Source organism: Salmo salar, chromosome 06 (assembly GCF_965601325.2).
Source record: "Salmo salar chromosome 06, fSalSal1, whole genome shotgun sequence".
NCBI lineage: Eukaryota > Metazoa > Chordata > Actinopteri > Salmoniformes > Salmonidae > Salmo > Salmo salar.
The window spans coordinates 35442604-35469591 of NC_138296.1; the positions used below are offsets into that span (position 1 = coordinate 35442604).

The 26988-nt window shown below is 42.2% G+C and overlaps 1 protein-coding gene across 1 annotated transcript in view; it reads right to left on the reverse strand.

The window, feature by feature from the left end:
• LOC106601405 (alpha-1,6-mannosylglycoprotein 6-beta-N-acetylglucosaminyltransferase B) overlaps positions 1 to 26988 on the reverse strand; it is a 76391-nt gene that overhangs the window by 15565 nt on the left and 33838 nt on the right. Inside the window, exons 8-9 of the mRNA XM_082976506.1 lie at positions 23996 to 24165; positions 5212 to 5343 (exon numbers count right to left, since the gene is read on the reverse strand). Coding sequence (XP_082832632.1) covers positions 5212 to 5343; positions 23996 to 24165 — 302 coding nt within the window. The remainder of the gene's footprint in view (positions 1 to 5211; positions 5344 to 23995; positions 24166 to 26988) is intronic.

Below are 26988 nucleotides of genomic sequence, written 5' to 3' on the forward strand. Positions count from 1 at the left end.
ACAGGAGCACTACTAACATATACTACTTTGATCGCTACCTTTTAGTAGCAACGGTCATCAAAATTGTTAAAAGGTTTTTAAAATAATTCTTATAAAATGCAACAGTTGGACATTTACAATGGAAGCTGCTGAGGAGAGGAGGGCTCATAATAATGGCTGGAACAGAGCAAATGGAATGGCATCAAACACATGGAAATCGCTCCAGCCATTACCACGTGGTCATCCTCCCCTATTAAGGTGCCACCAACCTTCTGTGTTGGACAATGGATGAAGATACTCCAAACTTTTAACATTTTTATAATCCATCAGATATTGACTGAATTATAGCACATAAAACATTTTACGGACAAATAATGAATCGAGTTCAAGGATTTTGGTGGGAATTCAGGTTTTCAATTTACTTTTATATATTTTTTACAATGTACTCATATTTTGAGTTAAATAAAGAAACATATGTGCCTATTTGTATATATACACACACACACACTGAACAAAAATATAAACGCAACAATTTCAAAGATTTTACTGAGTTACAGTTCATATAAAGAAATCAGTCAATAGAAATACATTCATTAGGCGCTAATCTTTGGATTTCACATGACTGGGAATACAGATATGCATCTGTTGGTCACATATACCTTAAAACAAGGTAGGGGCGTGGATCAGAAAACCACCATTTGCCTCATGCAGCGTGACACATCTCCTTCACATAGAGTTGATAAGGCTGTTGATTGTGGCCTGTGGAATGTTGTCCCACTCCTCTTCAATGGCTCGGGGAAGTTGCTGGATATTAGCGGGAACTGGAACACGCTGTTGTACACGTTGATCCAGAGCATCCCAAACATGCTCAATGGGTGACATGTCTGGTGATTATGCAGGCCATGGAAGAACTGGGACATTTTCCAGGAAATGTGTAAAGATCCTTGTGACATGGAGCTGTGCATTATCATGCTGAAACATGAGAGGTGGATGAATGGCATGACAATGGGCCTCAGGATCTCGTCACGGTATCTCTGTCCATTCAAATTGCTATCGATAAAATGCAATTGTATTCTTTGTCCGTAGCTTATGCCTGCCCATACCATAACCCCACCATGGGGCCCTCTGTTCACAATGTTAACATCAGCAAACCGCTCGCTCTCATAACGCCATACACGTGGTCTGCGGTTGAGGCCGGTTGGACGTACTGCCAAATTCTCAAAAATGACGTTGGAGGCGGCTTATTGTAGATAAATTAACATAAAAATGTATCTGGCAACAGCTCTGGTGGATATTCCTGCAGTCAGCATGCCAATTGCACGGCCCCTCAAAACTTGAGACACCTATAGCATTGTGTTGTGACAAAACTGCACATTTTAGAGTGGCCTTTAATTGTCCCTAGCACAAGGTGCACCTGTGTAATGATCATGATATTTTATCAGCTTCTTGATATACCATAGCTGTCAGGTGGATGGAGTACATTTGGAGAAATGCTAACTAACAGGGATTTAAACAAATTTGTGCAGAAGGTTTCAGAGAAATGCTTTTTGTGCGTGAAAATGTATGGGATCTTTTATTTCAGCTCATGAAACATTGGACCAGCACTTTACATGTCGCGTTTATATTTTTCTTCAGTGTATGAATACATTAACATAAAGGTGAGGAACAGGGTTGCAACCACCAAACACTTGCTGGCTACCCTACCTGCACTCAACTGCGCTGTCTAGACTGCCTCATTAATAACGGTTGTTGTCACATTCTCTTGCATAATTCAACAAGTGTGTCAATAGCAGGATTCCCTCAGATAAAAGGGTATCAACACGATTACAGCTATCTAAACATACTTTACATTGTTTGCGAGATCAGACATAATATCACTATAATCCGAGTTCATTTTCAGAAATTGCTTTCATTTCAGCGCATCTCATTTCTAAACATTTCAACTGTATTAAATTAGTACTTTTTTCAATTCCACAAAAAAAATGTACACCAATCAAAATAAAGTTATCTTCTCTTTCTTGTGACGTAAGTGTCGAGACGATACGTTCAATTCCAATTCCAGCCAATGTATCCCATTGAGCCCATTTCAACTATTACCGGCGTGTGTTTGATAGGTCTTTACAAACATTTCCGTTGTCATAGCGTTAATGGAGAAAAAAAACGGCAGGTGCAAGCAAGAGTATGAAGAGTCACAAAAAGCAAGTGGATTTTGCACCCCTCAAACACAGGAAATAGACGGCTGAAAAATACACATCCTGAGGTGGGTGGGGCATGCACTTCACTACGCTAGATTAGATGAAAAGGAAGAAAATAGGAAGGATAGGGAAAGGAGGAGGAAGGATAGAAGAGGACGGATAGGGAAAGGAAGGATAGGGAAAGAAAGAGGACGGATAGGGAAAGGAAGAGGACGGATAGGGAAAGGAAGGGGAAGGATATGGAAAGGAAGAGGAAGGATAGGGAAAGGAAGAGGAAGGATAGGGAATGGAAGAGGAAGGATAGGGAAGAGGAAGGATAGGGAAAGGAAGAGGAAGGATAGGGAAAGGAAGAGGAAGGATATGGAAAGGAAGAGGAAGGATATGGAAAGGCAGAGGAAGGATAGGGAAAGGAAGAGGAAGGATAGGGAAAGGAGAGGAAGGATAGGGAATGGAAGCCATTTGAGAATACTGAGAGGGTGAGTCGAACATGGAGCATTGCTTTATCTCCCAGCTTCATCAGCTCTGCATATCCAGACTGAAGGAATCAAGGGATCTTATCAGATCTGGTTGATTTATCAGTGTCCTGCATCTCTAAGCAGTCTCCCTCCTGCAGAGGAAATTAAAGTATTAGCCTGCCAGACTGGGACAGTTGATACACATCAGCTAATCAAGTGACCTTGGATTGACACCGATGGGAATCCATGGTGAATTATTTCAGCAGCATGTACTGTCTGGGCCGGGACTGAGGGTCTCATAAAAGAGTCTTATAGGACCTCAAAGTAATCGCACAGTCGGATTTCTCCTGTGTCATCTATTCAAACATAATTCCACTGCTGCACAGATATCTGCCTGTAATGCAAATGATCCATGAGGCAAACACAATCATATTGGCATGTGGTCAGTCATCTTCATTAGGAGTTTCATTGTGTGATCGCAAACAATAGTGTGTGCACTACAAATATTGTGCTGTGTTTGCATGTCTCTATCACAGGAGGCTGCTGAGGGGAGAATGGCTCATAATAGTGGCTGGGAAAACGAGCAGATGGAATGGCATCATACACCTGCTAACCATGTCTTTGATGTATTTGATACCATTCCACTTATACCGCTCCAGTCATTAATACGAGCCCGTCCTCCACAGTTAAGATGCCACCAACTTCATATGGTGTGTGTGTGTGTGTGTGTGTGTGTGTGTGTGTGTGTGTGTGTGTGTGTGTGTGTGTGTGTCGTGCTGTGTGTGTGTGTGTGTGTGCGCGCGCGCAGCGCGCGCGCGCGCGCAGGGGCGTGAGACAGGGTTGGGTGGTATCCAGATTTGCATACCTTCATACCGTTCCTGTACCATACCGGGGTATACTGTATTACAGGCAGTGCACACAACGAGCTCTATTTATTTCCAAACGTACGTTTGATCCAGGACGGGATTGATTGTCTCTGCTGTAACCACAAAGTTTGATGTTGCAGGCTAGCCACTTCGCTAGCAAGTTAGCAAACCAAATGCATAGCTTAAGCCCTGAGCGAGATGCATGACTTCGCTTTCACACAGTCACACAAAGCATCTGTGCATGTGCACAGGTTCGCCTCACATTTTTGTCATGTGGTAGCCATGGGACAAAAACAGAGGAGAAGTTGAGACTCACCCTTCAAAGCTCTTAGTTGTCGTGGAAATTGACCACTATGCTGTATTCTTTCTGCATCTGTGACATATTAATGTCTCCCTTTAACTTATATTTATAAGCAGTGGGGTAGCACACACCCCCCCCCCCTTCTCCCTCCCAAACTTTAGGGTGCACATGCAAGTGTGCTGATGTTTGAGTGCATGCATGTGTATAATGAGCTAAATGGAGGTTGTGGAACAGGAAATTGAATATGCAGCTAGGGACAAAACAGCAGACTGGAACACTACTCCACAGTATAATGGAATATAACAGAACAGATTTATCACACCCCAGACATATTAGTTACTCTCCAACCAAGAAATGGAAACATTATCATTTTCACAATCCTATCACTTAAAATTGTCCTGCAATAACTAGGACCAATAATTACATGTTTTATTTGCTTAAGTCGACTCTTTGCGGGCCTCTGGCAACTTCCTGTACATTGCAAAGTTCAAAATATATACAGAGAATTCAGGGGCTTTAAGCGGTGCCATTTCTCCACTGTGCTACTTAGCATTTCTATCAGTCAAACTGGGATTCATTATTTACCCAATTGATCGCTGTGTAGGCTCTCATGCAGATTCCCCCTGGAAGCGCTATGGTGACTCACAGGGGACCAACCAGCTGACCAAATACCAGCCAATAAGGGCAGCAGGCCAATAAGCCACTGATTAACCAGTACAACAGAAATGCCAGCAACAAAGAAACACTAGACAGTTTAACTTACGCATCATGGACAAGTTTGTTCCTCCTCCAGAAGGTAAGAGATAAAATTCATATTTGGCCCCGTTATCGTGCATAGTATATTCCATGCCTACACACACAGTAAGCACACACTCACAAAACACACATACAGTTGTGGTCAAATATTTTGGCACCCTTGCACGATTCACTATTTCTTCTGAAATAAGTAGACATTTAAAAAACCTTTGGTGTTCACACATGTATTTCTTTGATTTATAACTGCACAGGACCAAGAAAGAAAAAATCTAAACTGAAATTGAGATTTTTCTCTTCAAGTAAAAAAAGAAAAAATGGCCTGGACTATTGGCCTGGACTTACAAAATTCTAATTAATTTTGTTGGAGGTGAGTGATTCTCGTTTTTGTGTAATCTATCTCACCTATGGTAAGTTGCAGGTGCCTACAGGGTAAAGATTGCCATTCAACCAGTTTTGAAAAGAGAAATCAGAACATTGCTCCATTGCACTGCATTGTCAAGTGCAAGGGTGCTGATATATTTGACCGCAACTGTATATACATTTTATTTAACCAGGTAGGCTAGTTGAGAACAAGTTCTCATTTACAACTGCGACCTGGCCAAGATAAAGCAAAGCAGTGTGACACAGACAACAACAGAGTTACATAAAAACCCACTGACTTGTGCTTCCTCAGAGAGAGACCCATGTGCTGCCTCATCTGCTGCAGGCCATGGTAGTCCGTGTAGATGAGGTCAAAGGGCAGAGGTCCTGTCAGGGGGCAGCTTCCTCTTCCAGGGGGGACCCCAAGAAACCTGTACACACACGGCACACACAGAAGCTCAGTTTAGATACAGCAAACACATCACAACAACTTCATCACTGTACATACAGTACCAGTCAAAAGTTTGGACACACCTACTCCTTCAAAAGGTTTTTCTTTATTTTGACTATTTTCTACATTGTAGTATAATAGTGAAGACATCACAACTATGAAATAACACACATGGAATCATGTAGTAACCAAAAAAATTGTTAAACAAATCAAAATATATTTTATATTTGAGATTCTTCAAAGTAGCCACCCTTGGCCTTGATGACAGCTTTGCACACTCTTGTTATTTCATAGGTTTGATGTCTTCACATTTATTCTACAATGTAGAAAATAGTAAAAAGAAAGACAAACCCTTGAATGAGTAGGTGTGTCCAAACTTTTGACTGGTACTGTATATCCACTGTCAATATGAGAGGAATGTATATTAACAATCGACACAGAGAATAACAAGACTTGGAAAATAAATACTACACATTGTCCAGTTCCCGATAATGTAAGTAAGACTGTATATCCACACAATGAAGGGAACAAGACACAGTAAAAAGCAGCTGACATACTCTGTTCCTATAAAAAGCAGCTGACATACTCTGTTGCTGTAAAAAGCAGCTGACATACTCTGTTGCTGTAAAAAGCAGCTGACATACTCTGTTGCTGTAAAAAGCAGCTGACATACTCTGTTGCTGTAAAAAGCAGCTGACATACTCTGTTGCTGTAAAAAGCAGCTGACATACTCTGTTGCTGTAAAAAGCAGCTGACATACTCTGTTGCTGTAAAAAGCAGCTGACATACTCTGTTCCTATAAAAAGCAGCTGACATACTCTGTTGCTGTAAAAAGCAGCTGACATACTCTGTTGCTGTAAAAAGCTGAAATGCCTTAAGGGGGGTAATTCCAATGCTCTGAAATGGCCTGGAAGTTTCCATAAATGTTGTGTGCCATCTCCCAAGTGGTGTGTGTGAGAGAGAGCTGGGGAGCCCCAGCCGTCAGAGCTCCCAGCTCTAGTCACATCAACTAAATGTGTCTGGTGTAAGGGGAATGATACCAGAAGTCTGATAGGTGGAGATGCAGAAATGGGTCAGAGAATGTTCCTAATTCAGACACTGCTTTGCCACTCGCTCTATGTGCAATTAGTAGAGAAATGAAAGAAAAGGTATGTGTTGCCGTGAGCAATAAAACAAGCAATGCATCTCAGCTCACCTCAAGAGGCCTAAGCTTTTTAGACTTTCCACACTAAAAACGGTATTATCATGAAAACAATCATTTGCTTGCCAAAATACAAACAAACACATATGAATTTATTTCCCTTCGTAAAACCTTCTCTACACCAGCCACATGGCTCGGAAAAACACCTGCAGTCTTTGTAAAATATCCAAAGGGATTTCAAATAAATGTTTCAAACCAGAGGTTGGACCCTGCCTGTTATTCACATATTCTGATGTCTGTCACCACAATATTACCTGACTCTCTCATATGAGTGACTCTCTCAATAACCACTGGTGTTGTTGATTATTAAGCCATGTCAGTGACCCACAATCACCTCAGAGAGATAACGGATAGGCAGGCAGTATGTACAGGGATATCTAAACACTTGATTTACCATATCATTGCTGTCCGTAATGCATGGCTGAGTAGGGAGAAGCTTCCAAATGACACCCTGTGGAAGAGGTAGTGAGGCATTGGAATGAAAATGACAGCTATCTGCCTCCTATCCAGACTTTAATCTCTCTGGCTGTCAGAAATGCACACAGTTCTGCAGCTACCACTTATGCTAATGACCGTAACACCAAGAATTGGAGTCCAGAAAATTGGCCACTCGTTACAATTTCCAGAAATAGCTGGGGGAAAACAATAATGACAGAGTCTTTGTGTTCTCTGACTGACTGTGAGACAGTCTAAGTTTTGTTATTCAGCTTAGGAGCCTCAAATCAAGCACCACACACACACACTGACATTAGTCCAGGATACAAGGTAAACATGTTAATTGCAGGTCTTGATTAATTCCTCCGGATTCCACTTTACAGAGTGGCTGGGTTTCTAATGTTGGAGTGTTCTTCAGATGCAGTGAGATTGCACTAGTCAGCAGCCAGAGTAATTGCTTCCCTTTGCTAGAGCCGAAGTTTCAGGAGGCTGTCAGAGACAAAATGGCCCCTGCAATCAAACGGTTTTCAGCTGAATTATGTCTGCCTCTAAATTATAAGATTTTTTTGTGATTGCACAGCAGACGGGAATATTGTCAACACATTGCCTTCTGAAAGGGAGATGGACAGCCTCTGTGGGAGAGGAAATGTAATTGCAGAGGTAGACAGGGAGAGCAGTTCTGTAAATGGCATGGTATAAGCAGAGATAATGGTAGCTAAAAGATGAGATGTTATCCACCTCAAAATTCAGTGTAACTTATTTTTATACTATCAAACTAGTTGAGTTTGTTGAATAGTTGAATTTTACCCAGATCTGATCCATACAGCACAACACGTTTGTCAATAATGTGCATTCTGTACACAAAATCTTGTTGATACATATTAACCTGATTGCACAATTTCCAGGCTAAGTTGTATAGATCTATGTAGATGAAGGATGACAGTGTTTGTGTGACTCAACTGTGGTTGATTTAGATGCTTTGCTGTGTGGTCTTCTGAATGTGTTCGTGCTCACAGCTGTTCTAGCGGGGCTTTGCAATAAACAGCAGAAAGGCTTAGACTGCTACTGTATAAACAGTGTGAATAAACAGACACAAACAGTCAACACACACACACACACACACACACACACCTGCAAATAAAAGCTATCGATTTTTATTTTGTTTGCTCAACTGATTTAGTCGGAATTGCAAACTGGTGGAAACGGGCACGGTAGAATGTTCCTCTGCAGTAGATTTGATAATGAGCAGAGAGTCTTTGTCAGCCGTCACTGCTTTAGACTAGAGCTTCATCAGTCAATTGTATAAAGGCTTACAAAAACAAAAGGGGTCTTCACTCAAAAGTGGATTCAATTCTCTTTGCCTGCACCACACTCAAGAATACATAGCACTAGTCAAGCCACTTGTATGGATGTATGCCTGTGTGTGCATCCAAACAGCACCCAAACACAAACCTTGTACACTTCACCGGACTGAAATGAATCTGATTGCAGTGTGGGCCTGCATAGTAACCCAAAGACCTACAGTAAACTCATACCCTGTGTCTGGCATTCAAATAACTCAACTTAGACAGTTTGCATTTTTGTCGGGTAGTGTCATGTTTTACTATTGGAAATGAACACGTCAGGCTTAATTTCAAGCAAGACTGCTCCTAAATGGGGTGATTTGCCTCCACTGTGGTCTATTGTGGCAAACTTTCACTCCCAAAATGGCAATGGCATGCCTCACCCTTCTGTGTGTGTGTGTGTGTGTGTGTGTGTGTGTGTGTGTGTGTGTGTGTGTGTGTGTGTGATATATATATATATATATATATATAGAGGGATTTGCTATTTGCTCTGTATTTTATTTATTAAGGACAGATATACTGTAGCAAAGTCAGCATGGTCAATCTAATACACCCCCACAAAGGAAGTGAAGGAGCTGCAAGACATTCTCTCACCTTGAAAAGCTAGAGAGGTAATTTAACCTCACCATGGCTCAAGCAGTGGCATACCTACCTTCCCTGGGGGCAACAGTAGATTTAACAATATACAGCTTTCTATTCTATTTTCTATTATGACACACGTAGTGTATCTGACAGCAACACACTGTTCTAAACACTGTTGCTTCACCTGTGTATAGTGCCTTGTGTCATGTAAAAATCTTCCCTGCGTGAAAAAGTTCCCAATCGTTCTGATGGCGACGTCATGTTGTAACATTCCGTACAGCGTCATAATGTTCCCAGTTTAAGAATTAAAAGGCTGAGATCGTTCGGATGTCTCTCTAACACACCCATGACACCTTGCAGCAGTTCAGACAGGTGGAACTCATCCCGCTCATCCCAACTAACCCACTGAAAAGTGGCATTTACAACCTTGAATATCACATTTAATTTAATTGTATTAGTCACATGCTTCGTAAACAACAGGTGTGGACAACAGTGAAATGCTTACCTTCCCAACAACGCAGAGAGAAAGAAAATAGTGAAATAATAGAAAAGTAAAACACGTAATAATACAAGTAATAATAAATACACAATGAGTAACAACTTGGCTATATACACAGTACCGAGTTGATGTGCAGGGGTACGAGGTAACTGAGGTAGATATTTAAATATAAACTAGGAATAAAAAACAGATAAACAGTAGCAGAAGCATATGTGATAAGTAAAAGTTCAATGCAGATAGTTAAATAGTTAACCACATTGCTACCCAGACTAACTATTTAGCAGTCTTATGGCTTGGGGGTAGAAGCTATTCAGGGTCCTGTTGTTTCCAAACTTGGTGCATCAGTACAGCTTGCAGTGCGGTAGCAGAGAGAACAGTCTATGACTTGGATGTCTTGAGTCTTTGGCAATTTTTAGGGCTTTCCACTGACACCGCCTGGTATAGTGGTCCTGGATGGCAGCTAGCTCGGGTCCAGCGATGTACTGGCCTGTAAGCACTACCCTCTTGTCATGACGTTGGCCTCTTTGAGTACAGGGAGGACAGTTGACCCCCTCCCCCCCTTTGCACCATCCCCCAACCTACCTTCCCCAACCCAGTCCCTGTGTGAAGGAGTGGTAAAATTCCAGGAGAGTCTCTGGCCACATGGCCCATAGAGAGACACAGGAAATTCTTCCAACTCACAGAATTGGGGAGCCAAGCGACATTTGTGTTCTGGAGAAGGTATGGAAGACTGGTGAAGAATCCAGCTACGAACTGGTCCGCTTGGTACAATTTTGTGATACTCAGAAGAGACAATATAGCCATATTACCATAAAACGGTTTATATAATAGCCTCAGCCTTGAGACTTGCATCCACATGGTTGTATAGAATGTATTAATAAGGATAAAGCTATTTGTAATACATTGAGATGCTATGTACTGATGTTAATGTGATAGAATTATATTTCTGTACCAAGTTTAACTCAGTCATCGGCACGCCCCCAGGGACACAGACAGGACCAGGCGTCATTTGACAAGCCTGTTCTATGTTCACTATAAAACCCAACCTGATTTACTTGTCTAACAGACCCGGCCTCCACTCCATTGCGAGTTGGCCAATAGGTTTGACCATCCAAGTACTCTACTGAAAGTGAACTATACCACGTGGTTAACTTTTAGACTATTGATACCGACAGAATAAGAACAAGTCTTTGATATTAATTATTAGTCTGCAGCTAAGTAAATTATATCATTGAACGCGAAGACCAACGAAACATCCATTCTATGACGACATTAATGAATGTCGCTTTGAAAGATCCATTCTAACCGAGAGAGAGAGAGAGAACTCTCCATCAGAACGACGCGCCAACAAGGATCCCGACGACACACTGAGCGTAAATATATATTGATTGCAATTGTTCTCAAATGAGTGAGCGTTCATGTGCAAAGGATTAGCATGTCAATTGTTAATATTAATGAACTGTGTACCTCCTCAGCTGAACATTTTATGACCCATTGTTAACAAGACACCAGCCATGCCTGTTTTAGCCCACTAGGGCACATTACTCTACCAATTCTTTGTGATGATAATTACTGTTTGTATACTTTATGTGAATTACTTAGTTTAGTAAATAAATGATTTTAAGACAATTGATGTATGGATGACTCTTAGTAAAGACTGGGTTCGTGCAGATACAACAATTTACGACGTTTGGAATGAGACTGGACGCGAGGTAAAATACACCATTTAAACCAGAAGATAATCGGCCTATACTATAATAGAATATAATGTTATAATATAGGAAAGTCATATTAGGAAAATTATAACTTTGTAATCTGAATATTTTCCTTGGTGCCCCGATCTCCTAGTTAATTACAATTAAACGATGAATCAGTTTGATCGCGTGATAATAATTACAGGGAGTTAATTGATAAACATGTCTTCAGTTTAATGGTACCCCAAAGACACGACACTCTGTAGCGCCTTATAGTCGGGTGCCAAGCAGTTGCAATACCAGGTGGTGATGCAGCCAGTCAAGATGCTCTCAATGGTGCAGCTCTAGAACTTTCTAAGGATCTGAGGACCCATGCCAAATCTTTTCAGCCTCCTGGGGGGAAGAGGTATTGTCGTGCCCTCCTCACGACTGGGTTGGTGTGTGTGAACCAGGATATATCCTTAGCTATGTGGACACCGAGGGACTTGAAGTTCTCCACTACAAGCCCCGTTGATGTGAATGGGGGCGTGCACAGCCCTCCATTTCCTGTAGTCCACAATAAGCTCATTTGTCTTGCTGACATTGAGTGAGAGGTTGGTCTCCTGGCACCACACTGCCAAGTCTCTGACCTCCTCCCTATAGGTTCTCATCATCGTCAGTGATCAGGCCTACCACCGTTGTGTCTCCAAAAAACATAATGATGGTGTTGGAGTCATGTGCAGCCACACAGTTGTGGGTGAACAGGGAGTACAGGAGTGGACTAAGCATGCATCCCTGAGGGGCCCCCGTGTTGAGGGTCAGCGTGGTGGATGTGTTGTTGCTTACCCTCACCGCCTGGGGAGGCCTGTCAGGAAGTCCATGATCCAGTTGCAGAGAGAGGTGTTCAATCCCAGGGTCCTTAGCAATGAGCTTGGAAGGCACTTTGGTCTTGAATGCTAAGCTGTAGTCAATGAACAGCATTCTCACATAGGTGTTCCTCTTGCACAGGTGGGAAAGGGCAGTGTGGAGTGCAATAGAGATTCCGTCATCTGTGGATCTGTTGAGGCGGTATGGAAATTAGAGTAGATCCAAGGTGTCTGGGATGGTGTTGATGTGAGCCATGACCAGCCAAGCATTTCATGGCTACAGATGTGAGTGCTAAGGGCGATAGTCATTTAGACAGGTTACCTTGGGGTTCTTGGGCACAGGTATGGTGGTCTGCTTGAAATATGTATGTATTACAGACTGGGTCAGAGAGTGGCTGAAAATGTCAGTGAAGACACTTGCCAACTGGTCAACACATGCTCCGAGTATGCATCCTGGTAATCCATTTGGCCCTGCGGCCTTGTGAATGTTAACCTGTTTAAAGGTCTTACTCACATTGGCTACGGAGTGAGTAATCACACAGTTGGCACACTGAGCGTAAATATATATATTGATTGCAATTGTTCCCGAATGAGTGAGCGTTCATGTGCAAAGGTTTAGCATTTCAATTGTTCATATTTATCAACTCTGTAGTGTCTTCTCCGCTGCCCCCACCGCCCCTTTTGTCTAACAACCCGCCATGCCGGTTTAGCCCACTAGGGCACATTCTTCTATCATTTCCTTGTAACCATATCTGTTTGTTTTGCATTTCTGTTGAATTATTTAGTTTAGTAAATAAATTATTTTAAGACAATTGATGTATGGATGACTCATAGTGAAGACTGGGTTCATGCAGATAACCAACAATTTATGACGTTTGGAATGAGACTGACGAGGTAAAGAATACGTCATTAACCTCGACGGTCGCCTAGGATAGGGGGCGCCACAGCGCATTTTGAAAAAAAATTGTGCCCATTTTAACCTGTTAGGGCTAGGGGGCAGTATTGACACAGCCGGATAAAAAACGTACCCGATTTAATCTGGTTACTACTCCTGCCCAGTAACTAGAATATGCATATAATTATTGGCTTTGGATAGAAAACACCCTAAAGTTTCTAAAACTGTTTGAATGGTGTCTGTGAGTATAACAGAACTCATATGGCAGGCCAAAACCTGAGAAGATTCCATGCAGGAAGTGGCTTGTCTGACAAATTGTGTTTCATCTTGTCTCTTTTTATTGAAGACTGAGGATCTTTGCAATAACGTGACACTTTCTACGGCTCCCATAGGCTCTCAGAGCCCGGGAAAAAGCTGAACGATATTGAGGCAGGCTCTGGCTGAAACACTTTATCGCGTTTGGCAAGTGGCCGATCAGAGTACTATGGGCTTAGGCGCGTGCCCGAGTCGACCGAATGCTTTATTTTCTTTCGTCTGTTTACCTAAACACAGATTCCCGGTCGGAATATTATCGCTTTTTTATGAGAAAAATGGCATAAAAATTGATTTTAAACAGCGGTTGACATGTTTCGAAGTATGGTAATGGAATATTTAGAATATTTTTGTCACGAATTGCGCCATGCTCGTCACCCTTATTTACCCTTTCGGATAGTGTCTTGAACGCACGAACAAAACGCCGCTGTTTGGATATAACTATGGATTATTTTGAACCAAACCAACATTTGTTATTGAAGTAGAAGTCCTGGGAGTGCATTCTGACGAAGACAGCAAAGGTAATAACATTTTTCTTATAGTAAATCTGACTTTGATGAGTGCTAAACTTGCTGGGTGTCTAAATAGCTAGCCCTGTGATGCCGGGCTATCTACTGAGAATATTGCATAATGTGCTTTCACCGAAAAGCTATTTTAAAATCGGACATATCGAGTGCATAGAGGAGTTCTGTATCTATAATTCTTAAAATAATTGTTATGCTTTTTGTGAACGTTTATCGTGAGTAATTTAGTAAATTCACCGGCAGTGTTCGGTGGGAATGCTAGTCACATGCTAGTCACATGCTAATGTAAAAAGCTGTTTTTTGATATAAATATGAACTTGATTGAACAAAACATGCATGTATTGTATAACATAATGTCCTAGGGTTGTCATCTGATGAAGATCATCAAAGGTTAGTGCTACATTTAGCTGTGGTTTGGGTTTATGTGACATTATATGCTAGCTTGAAAAATGGGTGTCTGATTATTTCTGGCTGGGTACTCTGCTGACATAATCTAATGTTCTGCTTTCGTTGTAAAGCCTTTTTGAAATCGGACATTGTGGTTAGATTAACGAGAGTATTGTCTTTAAAATGGTGTAAAATAGTCATATGTTTGAAAAATTGAAGTTTTTGCATTTTTGAGGAATTTGAATAACGCGCCACGGGATTACACTGGCTGTTGAGTAGGTGGGACGCAAGCGTCCCACCTAGCCCATAGAGGTTAAACGGCCTACTACTCAAACTCAGAAGCTAGGATATGCATATAATTAATACTTGTGGATAGAAAACACCCTAAAGTTTCTAAAACTGTTTGAATGGTGTCTGTGAGTATAACAGAACTCATATGGCAGTCAAAACCCCGAGACAGATTGAAACAGGAAGTGGAATTCTGAATTGCGAACTCAACTTCATCACGTTGCCTATTAATCACACCGCGAGCTATGGTTCATTGAGCACTTCCTATTGCTTCCACTAGATGTCCCCAGTCTTTACAAAGTGATTTGAGTCTCCTACTGTGAAAACTGACAGAATGACACGCTGTGGAACGTGGTCACACGGAGAGGGCCATCACCATTATGACGCCAGCGCCCCTGGTTACCCTCCCCTTTCGAAACGTTTTGAAACACAATGCAATCGTCCTCCTCGAATCTTATTGGAGCTCTGGTTGAAAAAGGCCCTAAAGATTTATGTTATACAACGTTTGACATGTTTGAACGAACCTAAATAAGAAAAAAATGCATTTTGTTGAAAGAGTAGCCCCGCGCACGTCGGAACTTTTGGTGCAGCCTTCAGAACGTGCTAACAACAACAAGCTAATGGAACATAAAGGATTAACTTTTTCTAACGAAAATACATTTGTTGTGGACCTGGGATTCCTGGAAGTGCCTAAGGATGAAGATAATCAAAGGTAAGGGATTATTGACAATAGTATACAAGACTAGATTTGATATGCGATTGTTCAAAGATGGCTAGCCTATTGCTATTGCTAGCCTATTGTTCTGAGTATCGCATCCCCTTTTATCGCAAAGTGTGATTACCCAGTAAAGTTATTTTTAAATCTGGCATTACAGGTGCTTTCAAGAGATATTCATCTATAAATCTTAGAATGACAATATTACATTTTAAAAATGTTTTCGAATAGTAATTTAGTAAATTGTAGCGCTGTTTCATCGGATGCATTTGAGGGAAAATAGTTAGTCAACGTTACGCACCGATGTAAAATGCTGTTTTTATATATAAATATGAACTTTATCGAACAAAAGAATGCATGTATTGTGTAACATGATGTCCTAGGTGTGTCATCTGATGAAGATTGTCAAAGGTTAGTGCTGCATTTAGCTGTTTTTTGGTTATTTGTGATGCATGTGGTTGGTCGGAAAATGGCTATGTGGCTACTTTTACGATATACTCCTCTAACATAATCTAATGTTTTGCTTTTGCTGTAAAGCCTTTTTGAAATCGGACAACGTGCTTCGATTCAGGAGACGTGTATCTATAAAACGATATAATTTGAAAAAAAAAAACGATTACATTTTCTTATGCTAATGGCGATAGGATTTTTTGCTGGATGTCCGGAGGCTGCACAGGGGTTAAATCTGAAGACTCAGAGATCAGATTTTATGATATCTGAAAGTTATATTAGGAAAATTATAACTTAAAATCTGAATATTTTCCTTGGTGCCCCGACCTCCTAGTTAATTACAGTTACACGATTAATCAGTTTAATCGCGTAATAATAATTACAGAGAGTTATTTGATAAACATGTCTTCAGTTTAATGATGCCAAAGACACGACAGAGGAGATGTGTTGCCTGATAGGTAGGTCTCCATCTGGTGACTGAGGTGGTGTGTTGCCTGATAGGTAGGTCTCCATTGCAACTGTTCTCTTTAAAGTCTGTCTTCTATTCCGTTGGTTACATTTCCATTGCCTTCTCTTGTTTCTTTGTTCTCGCTTTGTAAGCTCAGAGATAGATTTCACTTCTCCATTCTCTTTTTTCTTCCAGTATCTCTCCCTGTCTTTTTGCAGCTGTTCCTGGTATCGTATAGGATCATTTTTTATTTTGTTTCTATATGTCTGTGACCTCTGTGTTGTTTTATGTGGCATCGTCTAAAAATAAAGACAAATACTACTTAGTTTTCAACTTGTGCACACCTTGGAGCATTTACTAGATTCAATTAATTTAAAACATGATTAAATAAGCCAAAATAAAAAAAGTTAAGTAAAATCGAGTAAGATAATGGATTTGTGTCATTTCCACCACACTTATGTTTGTGATGGAAATGACTGTGATGGAAATGTTACTTCTACTGTTTCTGGAGAAAATTGACAGACTGCTTAGCATGCTTTGGTTAGTATTACAGCTAGCATATCATTTACACTAAATACCTCAAATATAAAAAAAATTCAAAAGTTCTACCACAAATGAAAGAAATTATAGCCTGTTTGGAAATGACTGACAATTAAAATATTCTCTACACAAGCAATATTTACCTCAATTTTTCTTCAACTTCTGGACATCACATCTGGAATAACTGTCCACTGCAGCCATTTCCTTCAGTGTTACAATGTTTCCATGGTAACTAAATTAACATTCTCTTGAAAAAAACTTTATTAATGAGGAATTTGTCCTCGGTGGTGGAAATGACACCACTGCCAAAGGACAGGTATATTTTGTGTAAAGGGCATACTCACAATAAATATTGATATAGATTTTATTTAATTGACTCTTTCTGTAGTATATACCATTATATAATGTGTAATTATTAATGTTTTCTCATTGAAAAACATAGTAGAAGCTTAAAAGTCTGGGTCAGGGACAAGGGCAAAATAGTGATATTGAGGTATAAAATGCATCTGAAAAGTAGCTAAAATACTTGATATAGAGGTGTTTAAAAAAGTATGGGGTGGTTCCAGTGTGAACTTAACATACAAATATTTGTATTTGTTTAATTTTTTATAAAATCCCCAAAATTGACCCGAGGACATAGAAGTGCCCGTAGTTGCAGAAATACCCACCTACGTAAATACGGTCACTGTGGGGACGTCGTTGTGCACTTATTAATGAAGCCGGTGACTGATGTGGTAAACTTCTCAATGCCATCAGATAAATCCCGGAACATATTCCAGTCTGTGCTAGCAAAACAGTCCTGTAGCTTAGCATCCGCTTCACCGAACACTTCCGTATTGAGCACATCACTGGTACTTCCTGTTTGAGTTTTTATTTAAAGCATGAATCGGGAGGATTGAGTTATGGTCAGATTAGCCAAATGGAGGGTGAGGGAGAGATTTGTATGTGTTTCTGTGTGTGGAGTAAAGGTGATCTAGAGTTCTTTTGCCTCTAGTTGCACAAGTGACATGCTGGTAGAAATTAGGTAAGAGGGATTTCAGTTTTCCTGCATTAAAATCACTGGCCACTAGGAGCACTGCTTCTGGATGAGCATTTTCTTGTTTGCTTATGGCCCTATACAGCTTGTGAAGTGTGGTCTTAATGCCAGCATTGGTTTGATGTGGTAAATAGACAGCTATGAAAAAGATAGGTGAAAACTCTCTTGCTAAAGAGAGTTTATAGCTTATCATGAGATATTCTTACTCAGGCGAGCAGAATCCTTAATATTACAGATCGCGCGCCAACTGTTGTTAACGAAGAGACACGCACCTCCCCCTTTGAGCTTACCCGACGCTGATGTTCTGTCCTGCCGATGCATAGAAAAAACAGCTAGATGTATATTGTCCATGTCCTAGTTCAGCCACAACTCTGAGAAAGACCGTATATTATAGTTCTTCAGGTCCCGTTGATAGTATAGTCTCGAACGGAACTCTTCCAGTTTGTTCTCCAATAGAACGGAGGTACTGTATTTATTAGAACGTATAAAACAGTAATTTAAGGGATAGATCAGATAAAAGATGTGGTGTGATAATGTGAGAACAAATGTTTAATAATTACAAAGTGCATTATGTGACTCCATGAAGCAGTATTGCACACAAATGCACTAAATCTGCTGTGTTCAGGGCTTTAATTGGATATATGCAAATCCCTGCAAACTTGGAGAGAACAGGGGGATTACATTTGCAGTTATGGAGCTGAAAATGAGCAGCAGTTGAATAAAAAGCAACACATGCACGCACGTGCACACGAACAAACACACCGAGTCTGACGCACAAACTAGAGGAAAGACATCGGCAGCTGACAGTCCTGCTGTGAGTTCGGCAGGAGTGCGAGAGAGTAGGTGAAGAAAGGGGGAGAGATGGAGAGAGAAGGAGCGGAAGAAGAGAGGAGGGGAGGATGGACTGGCACCCCATAAGAAAAGAACCAGCTACATGCACCAGGCCATCTTGGTGTATCCCACTGAGTGGACTGGCCACCTGCACCGTGCTGCCAGATATCAGAGAGAGAACCTTATACAGTAGCTGAGCAGAAGTCTATCTCACAGAGAGGAGGAAGTCAGATGGTGAGGAGAATTGGCCCGTGGCAGATGCCGTGCCACATTCACAGGAAGGAGGCCAGGGTGGGGCCATGGGGTGCAGAGGGCTCAGTGTGGAAGAAAAGGAAACGGGCAGAGAGAGGGTAGTGGCAGCGTGGAGACCTGCTTGGCAGAATAGAGCCAGGCATAGTAATGAGCCAGTTGAGAGAGTTGGGCATAAGAGACTGAGACGCTGCCTCCGTCAACAACAAAAGCACAGCTTCCTCTTAATGTGGAACACCCACTTGTTATGCTATTTCCGCACTTTTATTCACTGATTGCTTATTGTTAGTGTTAAATGTCGACCGCCCACTTTTTGGCTCTGTACAGTCAGTCCTGTGAATCAAAACCTCAATGTGGAGAAGATTGAGTGGAGCTAGCAGATACTACTGCAGCTACTGAGAACTGTGTTTGGCCTCTCCTGCTCCATGTCTACTGCAGGATATATACAGTATATAACGGGTGTTCATATTTGGTCCTATTTTACAAAATACAGGGTGTGTCCAATTAAATGTCACAATGTTCAAGTGACAAAAGAAACGTCCTCTCACTGTCAACTGCGTTCATTTTCTTAACATGTGTAAATATTTTTATGAACATAACAAAATTCAACAACTGAGACATAAACTGAACAAGTTCCACAGACATGTGACTACCAGAAATGGAATAATGTGTCCCTGAACAAAGGGGGGGTCAAAATCAAAAGTAACAGTCAGTATCTGGTGTGGCCACCAGCTGCATTAAGTACTGCAGTGCATCTCTACCTCATGGACTGTACCAGATTTGCCAGTTCTTGCTGTGAGATGTTACCCCACTCTTCCACCAAGGCACCTGCAAGTTCCCGGACATTTCTGGGGGGAATGGCCCTAGCCCTCACCCTCCGATCCAACATGTCCCAGACATGCTCAATGGGATTGAGATCTGGGCTCTTCGCTGGCCATGGCAGAACACTGACATTCCTGTCTTGCAGGAAATCACACACAGAACGAGCAGTATGGCTGGTGGCATTGTCATGCTGGAGGGTCATGTCAGGATGAGCCTGCAGGAAGAGTACCACATGAGGGAGGAGGATGTCTTCCCTTTAACGCACAGCATTGAGATTGCCTGCAATGACAACAAGCTCAGTCCGATGATGCTGTGACACACCACCCCAGACCATGACGGACCCTCCACCTCCAAATCAATCCCGCTCCAGAATATAGGCCTCGGTGTAATGCCTCCTTGCAGCATGCCTAAGGCACGTTCACGCAGATGAGCAGGGACCCTGGGCACCCTTCTTTTGGTGTTTTTCAGAGTCAGTAGAAAGGCCTCTTTAGTGTCCTATGTTTTCATAACTGTGACCTTAATTGCCTACCGTCTGCAAGCTGTTAGTGTCTTAACGACCGTTCCACAGGTGCATGTTGATTCATTGATTATGGTTCATTGAACAAGCATGGGAAATAGTGGTTAAACCCTGTTCAATTAAGATCTGTGAAGTTATTTGGATTTATACGAATTATCTTTGAAAGACAGGGTCCTGAAAAATTGACATTTCTTTTTTTGCTGAGTTTATAATACAACATATAGTTGAGGAAACTAGCAGCGATTGCAATATCTTGCATCCATATGTTGTTTACAGTAGCGATTCAAACTGGATGAAAACTGACATGCAACACTCAAAAACACACCATGTAGTCCTTTGGTCTCAATCTCATTTAGGCATCACGCTACGACTCTTGGATGAAGTTGAATCCCTCTCGCTGCAGCTAAATCATGTCACATGATTCTATCATGTTATCGTGCCGTGACCCAAATGCTTTGATTACTGCAAGCGATAAAAATCTGCTCTCAACTGTGATTCTGTAAAAGTGCTGCGCACTGCAACATATTGTAAACACACAGCAGTCTATTTTTAACAAGGCTGCTTTAGTTTGGCTTTTCAAAGCCGAGAAACAAAAGCACATCGTTGGAAAGGCTGGAGGGTGAGAGAGCGCAGTAGCACTTGCAGGCACAAAAAGCAGCCCCCATTCTGGAAGCCTAGTCAGCCTCAAAGGGTGATTTGATAGGGGTAAAACGACAGGGAGAGTTATGTTTCTTAGTGCCTCCTTCCCATACACATAGTGGCTGTGCTCTTATCGATGCTACCTCTGATTCCAGATCAGTTTGAACCTACTCGTCATTTATTGCACGGCTCTATCACGCTTCTGATTGGACTCGTGCTGAGGGTTCAAATGATGTATGTTCCTCATATTGTGGTCTCTCTCTCTCTCTCTCTCTCTCTCTCTCTCTCTCTCTCTCTCTCTCTCTCTCTCTCTCTCTCTCTCTCTCTCTCTCTCTCTCTCTCTCTCTCTCTCTCTCTCTCTCTCTCTCTCTCCTCTCTCTCTCTCTCTCTCTCTCCTCTCTCTCTCTCTCTCTCTCTCTCTCTCTCTCTCTCTCTCTCTCTCTCTCTCTCTCTCTGAGGGTGGAGGACAGAGTCTGTGTGGGTGGAGACAGACAGAGCTGCTGTAGCAGGGGGGTTCTCAGTATTCTCCTGGTCCTGTCGTCACTGCAGAGCCAGCCAGCTCTGTCAGGCTGCTATCACCTCCCTCTCCACTCTCCCTTTTCTCCTCCTCAGGTGTTGATAACCCATGCTCTGGTGCTGGCTAATTACTCATGTCGCACTGGGAGGAACAGGGGGGAGATCCCCTAGAGGAAGTGACAGCTGTCTGCACTGCTCGGCTAACCGCCACAGGGCACCTTTTAGCACATGTGATGCTGTTCCCAACAAATATGATGTTACAACCACTAAGGCTCCCCCTTCAATTAACCTCACCTCCCTTGACAGAGACTGGAGCCTCATCACTTCCTCCCATCCCCACTCTCAGCCTAGTGACTCATCTGCCCGTCAAGGCAACACAGCAGAGAAAGAGGGTGACCAATAATGGGATGTTTACATTTTTTAAATGTTAGTCATTTAGCAGACGCTCTTAAGTGACTTACAATGGTGAGGGCATACAGTACATTTTCATACTTTTGTTTTCATACTCTAACATAGAAAAACACACTGCACCATCCCAAACTACTACCACAACTTGACCAACCGCAACAGAAAAATGGGCTTACATTAATCATGAACATTTACAGATGGAACAGTCCTTGGAGAATGTCTTTTCAAGCGGTTTTTCTGTGCGAAGGCGGACTTGATGAATCTGGCTGCATGCAGAGGAGCGTCCTCCTCTCTGTCCAGAAATATCACAAAAAATATACCAAAGCAGCTTAGTTAAGCATCTGCAAGCGATGTGAGCCAGAAGCTTATACCGAGAAAAAAAGGCTCTCAGCTAAAGGAACGAGTGGAACAGAGACATCTGAATAAAAAAAAGAGTGTATGAAAAAAAGAGAGCCAGAGGACTAGTCCATAAAGCTGGCAGGGGAAGTGACAAATGAGAAATAATTACAACCACTCAAGCAAACTGCTTTGTCTCATCCAAACCACCAGGTACTGTAGCTACTACTAATCTATATCTAACTTAGAGTAGTAGTAGCTACAGTATCTGGTGGTTTGGATGAAACCAAGCAACCCATGATCTGCAAAACAACAATATCAACCATCGTCCTCTTATAACAGCCGCTGTAGACCATGGGATATTAGGATGACATGTTTCCCAGGCTGAGTGGGCGAGATAGGAGGATGAAATCTAAATAGATACAACCCTGGAGGAATCTGTGGGAGCACAAACCATATAGCAATCTGTCAACTTAATAGTGAGAGAGAGAGAGTGTGTGAGAGAGGGAGGTAGAGACGGAGAGAAATGTCTGATTTCCTATTCATTAATGTTCCTGGAAAGGAATTTATTGGACATTCAGCATCTCTTTTATTGGCCAATTTGAGAAGATAGGATCATAAAAAGAGAGTGGGAAATGTACTGCGTCTCTTTTCTCTGTGAGAAAAAGGGGGAAATGGTCTGTCTGATAAATCCAATAGGCTCCAATTTCAACCTTCTATTATATTTTCTCCAAGGCTGCACATTCCATTTCCTGACAAATAGAGAGCTGCATGGGCCTTACAGTAGACCATCACATATACCAATAAACAAACACACTAGAACACACACACACAAAGAGCATTTCAACCTTCGGAAACAGAGCCTAACATGGCTTTAGCACAGCTACAATTTGTTTCTGATTGACAATTACTGTCAGTCTCATGCGGTTTCATCAACATTCACAAGACACATTCCCCGTGGTGACTGAATGCAGTAATTCAATACTCCATGACACCAATTAGTGAGGTAAATAATAGCGTGGGCAGAAGAGGCAGAATCCCATCCGCTCTCACTGATCTCCAGTCTACCCTTATCAAAGCTGCTTTCTTCAAAACTCCAATTTGAGATCACAGGGAAGCTCTAAGTCTTCAGTGCAGCTCTAACTCTGACGCTTCCCCACAGTGAGGAATATGTGTTCAATAACAGAAGCCACACCATATGCTGCTGCCTGTCCAATTTCTCTCAGCCTCACGTCTGCACTGGCAGGAATCGACAATATCCGATATCTCCAGTCCGACTTAAACACTGCAATTTTGACCAGGCCGGGTGAAACTGGGAACGGGTAAAAGATAAAAGGAGAGGCAGGGACTGGGTCCTCCAAGACATTTATGGCATTTACTCCCAGATTGAACCATCTGCTCTCTTAACTCCAGCAGTCACACCTGGCCGATTTGAAAATCAATAGCGTTATCTTTTCAGATGGATAAATAAAGCCTTGGTTAGACAGAATGTTGCTCTGTGGCCCAGCCAGCCACTGCTATCAGTCTGGGGTCAGTGAGCTGGAAGAGGAACACATAAACGCTGTCTGTCTGGGGTCAGTGAGCTGGGAGAGGAACACACACTGTCTGTCTGGCGGGAACTCCAGTCCACAGGGAGACAGGAAGCTTATCAGGGTGAGACCAAATGTGACCAAACACACTGCGTGGGAATGAACCCTGAGATGGGCTGCCTTATACATGGTTACACATCACCTAAAAAGGTAAGACGGTATAAATAGAGATGTGTTTATAAGATATGTATGACATGAGTGCCAGAGAAATAAGCTTGTTTGTTCACCCAAATGTGTGTGCAAAAAAAATATCATGTCACAGCAAATCACATGACACTCAATAAATACATGTCACAGGACTAGAGCATTCCTGAGGGGATTAAGAATTGACAGAACAGTTAGAATGGCCATAGCACGGTTCTCCCTGGAGCTATCCATGGTGCTGAAAAAGTCCTTTCTCATGCATGACTTTATATACTCTGAGCCAGAGGAAGTTGTTCTGAACCACTAGACTCTGTCTGACCACTGTGATAGGTCCCATCCTTACATATAGATATAGACATAGATAGAATATGACATCATCTGACTCACCCCTGCAGCTCCTTGAGCGAGACAGAGATTTTGAGGTTGTGTCCCAGGACGTGCAGGGCTGTGAGGATGTCGGCCCACTGGACCATCTCCCCCAGAGGACCTCCCTTCAGGACCTTGGGGCTGAACACGTCCCCTGACTCCTCTGTCAGGAAGCCTACGTGCACCAGGATCTGAGAAACAAACGGAGGGTTGAGGGGTTGGAACCATAGGGTTGAAGAGTTTCCAGTCTCATTCTGATGAGCTCCCAACTAATAGGACTGATCCATGGTTCTTATCCATAGCTCTCTCTATTAGCTTCATTCATGTCTGTACATCTCAGATCACCCCAAACCACTGGTCCTGGAATAGAGATGAATGGAGATAAGAGAGATGAATTGCAACAAACTGAATATTTATGCTAAAAGATAGGAAGAATAATAATGCAAGCCATGAAACATTCATCCCCAAGCAAATCTTGGAAAACACCATTTTTGAATCTGGAATCTGAATAGTGATTGACCTGCTGAAGATAATTAATATGCCTAATGGTACAAGACTGTTTTAATTGCTGATGGGAGAGGATGGGACTTCCAGCCTGTTAACTGTGTAATGAAATCAGACTGTGTGATTTCTCAACAGATGGCAGCCTTTAATTCTTCCTCAGTTACTATTGACTCACAAAACTTTCTCATCTTACTTCTAAAAGGTAAAGTAGCTAACCACTCTGGGGTTCGTGCTCCAAACTAGTTCAACCATTCTCACTAAAGACGGGAGAAAAAGAAGGACACAGTGAAGGCAGCCAACACAGACCCATTGAATATTGCACAATGCAGGGAAATTGCTAGAGGACAAGATGACTGCACAGTGCACACTCAATACAAAGAGGGAAATCGATGACAATGAATTGCGATTTATTGCTCTGCTTTCGTTAAGAGTGGACGCAACATACAGTGGGGGGAAAAAGTATTTGATCCCCTGCTGATTTTGTACGTTTGCCCACTTACAAAGAAATGATCAGTCTATAATTTTAATAGTAGGTTTATTTGAACAGTGAGAGACAGAATAACAACAAAAAATCCAGAAAAATGCATGTCAAAAATGTTATAAAATGATTAGCATTTTATTGAGGGAAATAAGTATTTGACCCCTCTGCAAAACATGACTTAGTACTTGGTGGCAAAACCCTTGTTGGCAATCACAGAGGTCAGACGTTTCTTGTAGTTGGCCACCAGGTTTGCACACATCTCAGGAGGGATTTTGTCCCACTCCTCTTTGCAGATCTTCTCCAAGTCATTAAGGTTTCGAGGCTGACGTTTGGCAACTCGAACCTTCAGCTCCCTCCACAGATTTTCTATGGGATTAAGGTCTGGAGACTGGCTAGGCCACTCCAGGACCTTAATGTGCTTCTTCTTGAGCCACTCCTTTGTTGCCTTGGCCGTGTGCTTTGGGTCATTGTCATGCTGGAATACCCATCCACGACCCATTTTCAATGCCCTGGCTGAGGGAAGGAGGTTTTCACCCAAGATTTGACGGTACATGGCCCCGTCCATCGTCCCTTTGATGCGGTGAAGTTGTCCTGTCCCCTTAGCAGAAAAACACCCCCAAAGCATAATGTTTCCACTTCCATGTTTGACGGTGGAGATGGTGTTCTTGGGGTCATAGGCAGCATTCCTCCCCCTCCAAACACGGCGAGTTGAGTTGATGCCAAAGAGCTCCATTTTGGTCTCATCTGACCACAACACTTTCCCCCAGTTGTCCTCTGAATCATTCAGATGTTCATTGGTAGACTTCAGACAGGCCTGTATATGTATTCTTGAGCAGGGGGACCTTGCGGGCGCTGCAGGATTTCAGTCCTTCACAGCGTAGTGTGTTACCAATTGTTTTCTTGGTGACTATGGTCCCAGCTGCCTTGAGATCATTGACAAGATCCTCCCGTGTAGTTCTGGGCTGATTCCTCACCGTTCTCATGACCATTGCAACTCCACGAGGTGAGATCTTGCACGGAGCCCCAGGCCGAGGGATATTGACAGTTCTTTTGTGTTTCTTCCATTTGCGAATAATCGCACCAAATGTTGTCACCTTCTCACTAAGCTGCTTGGCGATGGTCTTGTAGCCCATTCCAGCCTTATATAGGTCTACAATCTTGTCCCTGACATCCTTGGAGAGCTCTTTGATCTTGGCCATGGTGGAGAGTTTGGAATGATTGATTGCTTCTGTGGACAGGTGTCTTTTTTACAGGTAACAAGCTGCGGTTAGGGGCACTCCCTTTAAGAGTGTGCTCCTAATCTCAGCTCGTTACCTGTATAAAAGACACCTGGGAGCCAGAAATCCTTCTGATTGAGAGGGGGTCGAATACTTATTTCCCTCATTAAAATGCAAATCAATTTATAACATTTTTGACATGCATTTTTCTGGATATTTTTGTTGTTATTCTGTCTCTCACTGTTCAAATAAACCTACCATTAAAATTATAGACTGCTCAAACGTACAAAATCAGCAGGGGATCAAATACTTTTTTCCCCCCACTGTATGTCATCACAAATGTCTCGCCATGACCAGGCAGAAGTACCTCAACAGGCCCCCATCTATGATGCCAGTGAATCCTCATGTCACTGCAGTGCCAGGGTACTCATGCCAGCCACACAATACTTGTCACATCACCATATCTACATTAAATAATTCATTTTCAAATTACTACAAAAGGAATTGGAAGTTTAAAAAGTTGTCTACAGCAATTTTGCCTTTATGAAAGTACAGTTCAGTGCAGTGTAGAGAGAAAAAGACAGAAAAATCAAGGTTGCAAACAGAGAGGAGAGAGACAGGTGGGGTAGACGGCTGCTGTCTAGTTCTTCTCCTCCGTGAAGTCTCCCTTCAAATGAGTATTTCCATCGGCAGATTATCGTTCTCTCATCTGCGTTTTCACAGCAGCACAGCAGTTCCTCCTCGTCTGTTTTCTAAACACAGAGGGGCCAGTTAATGGACAGTAACTATTGCTGTTGAACACACCGTTAAAA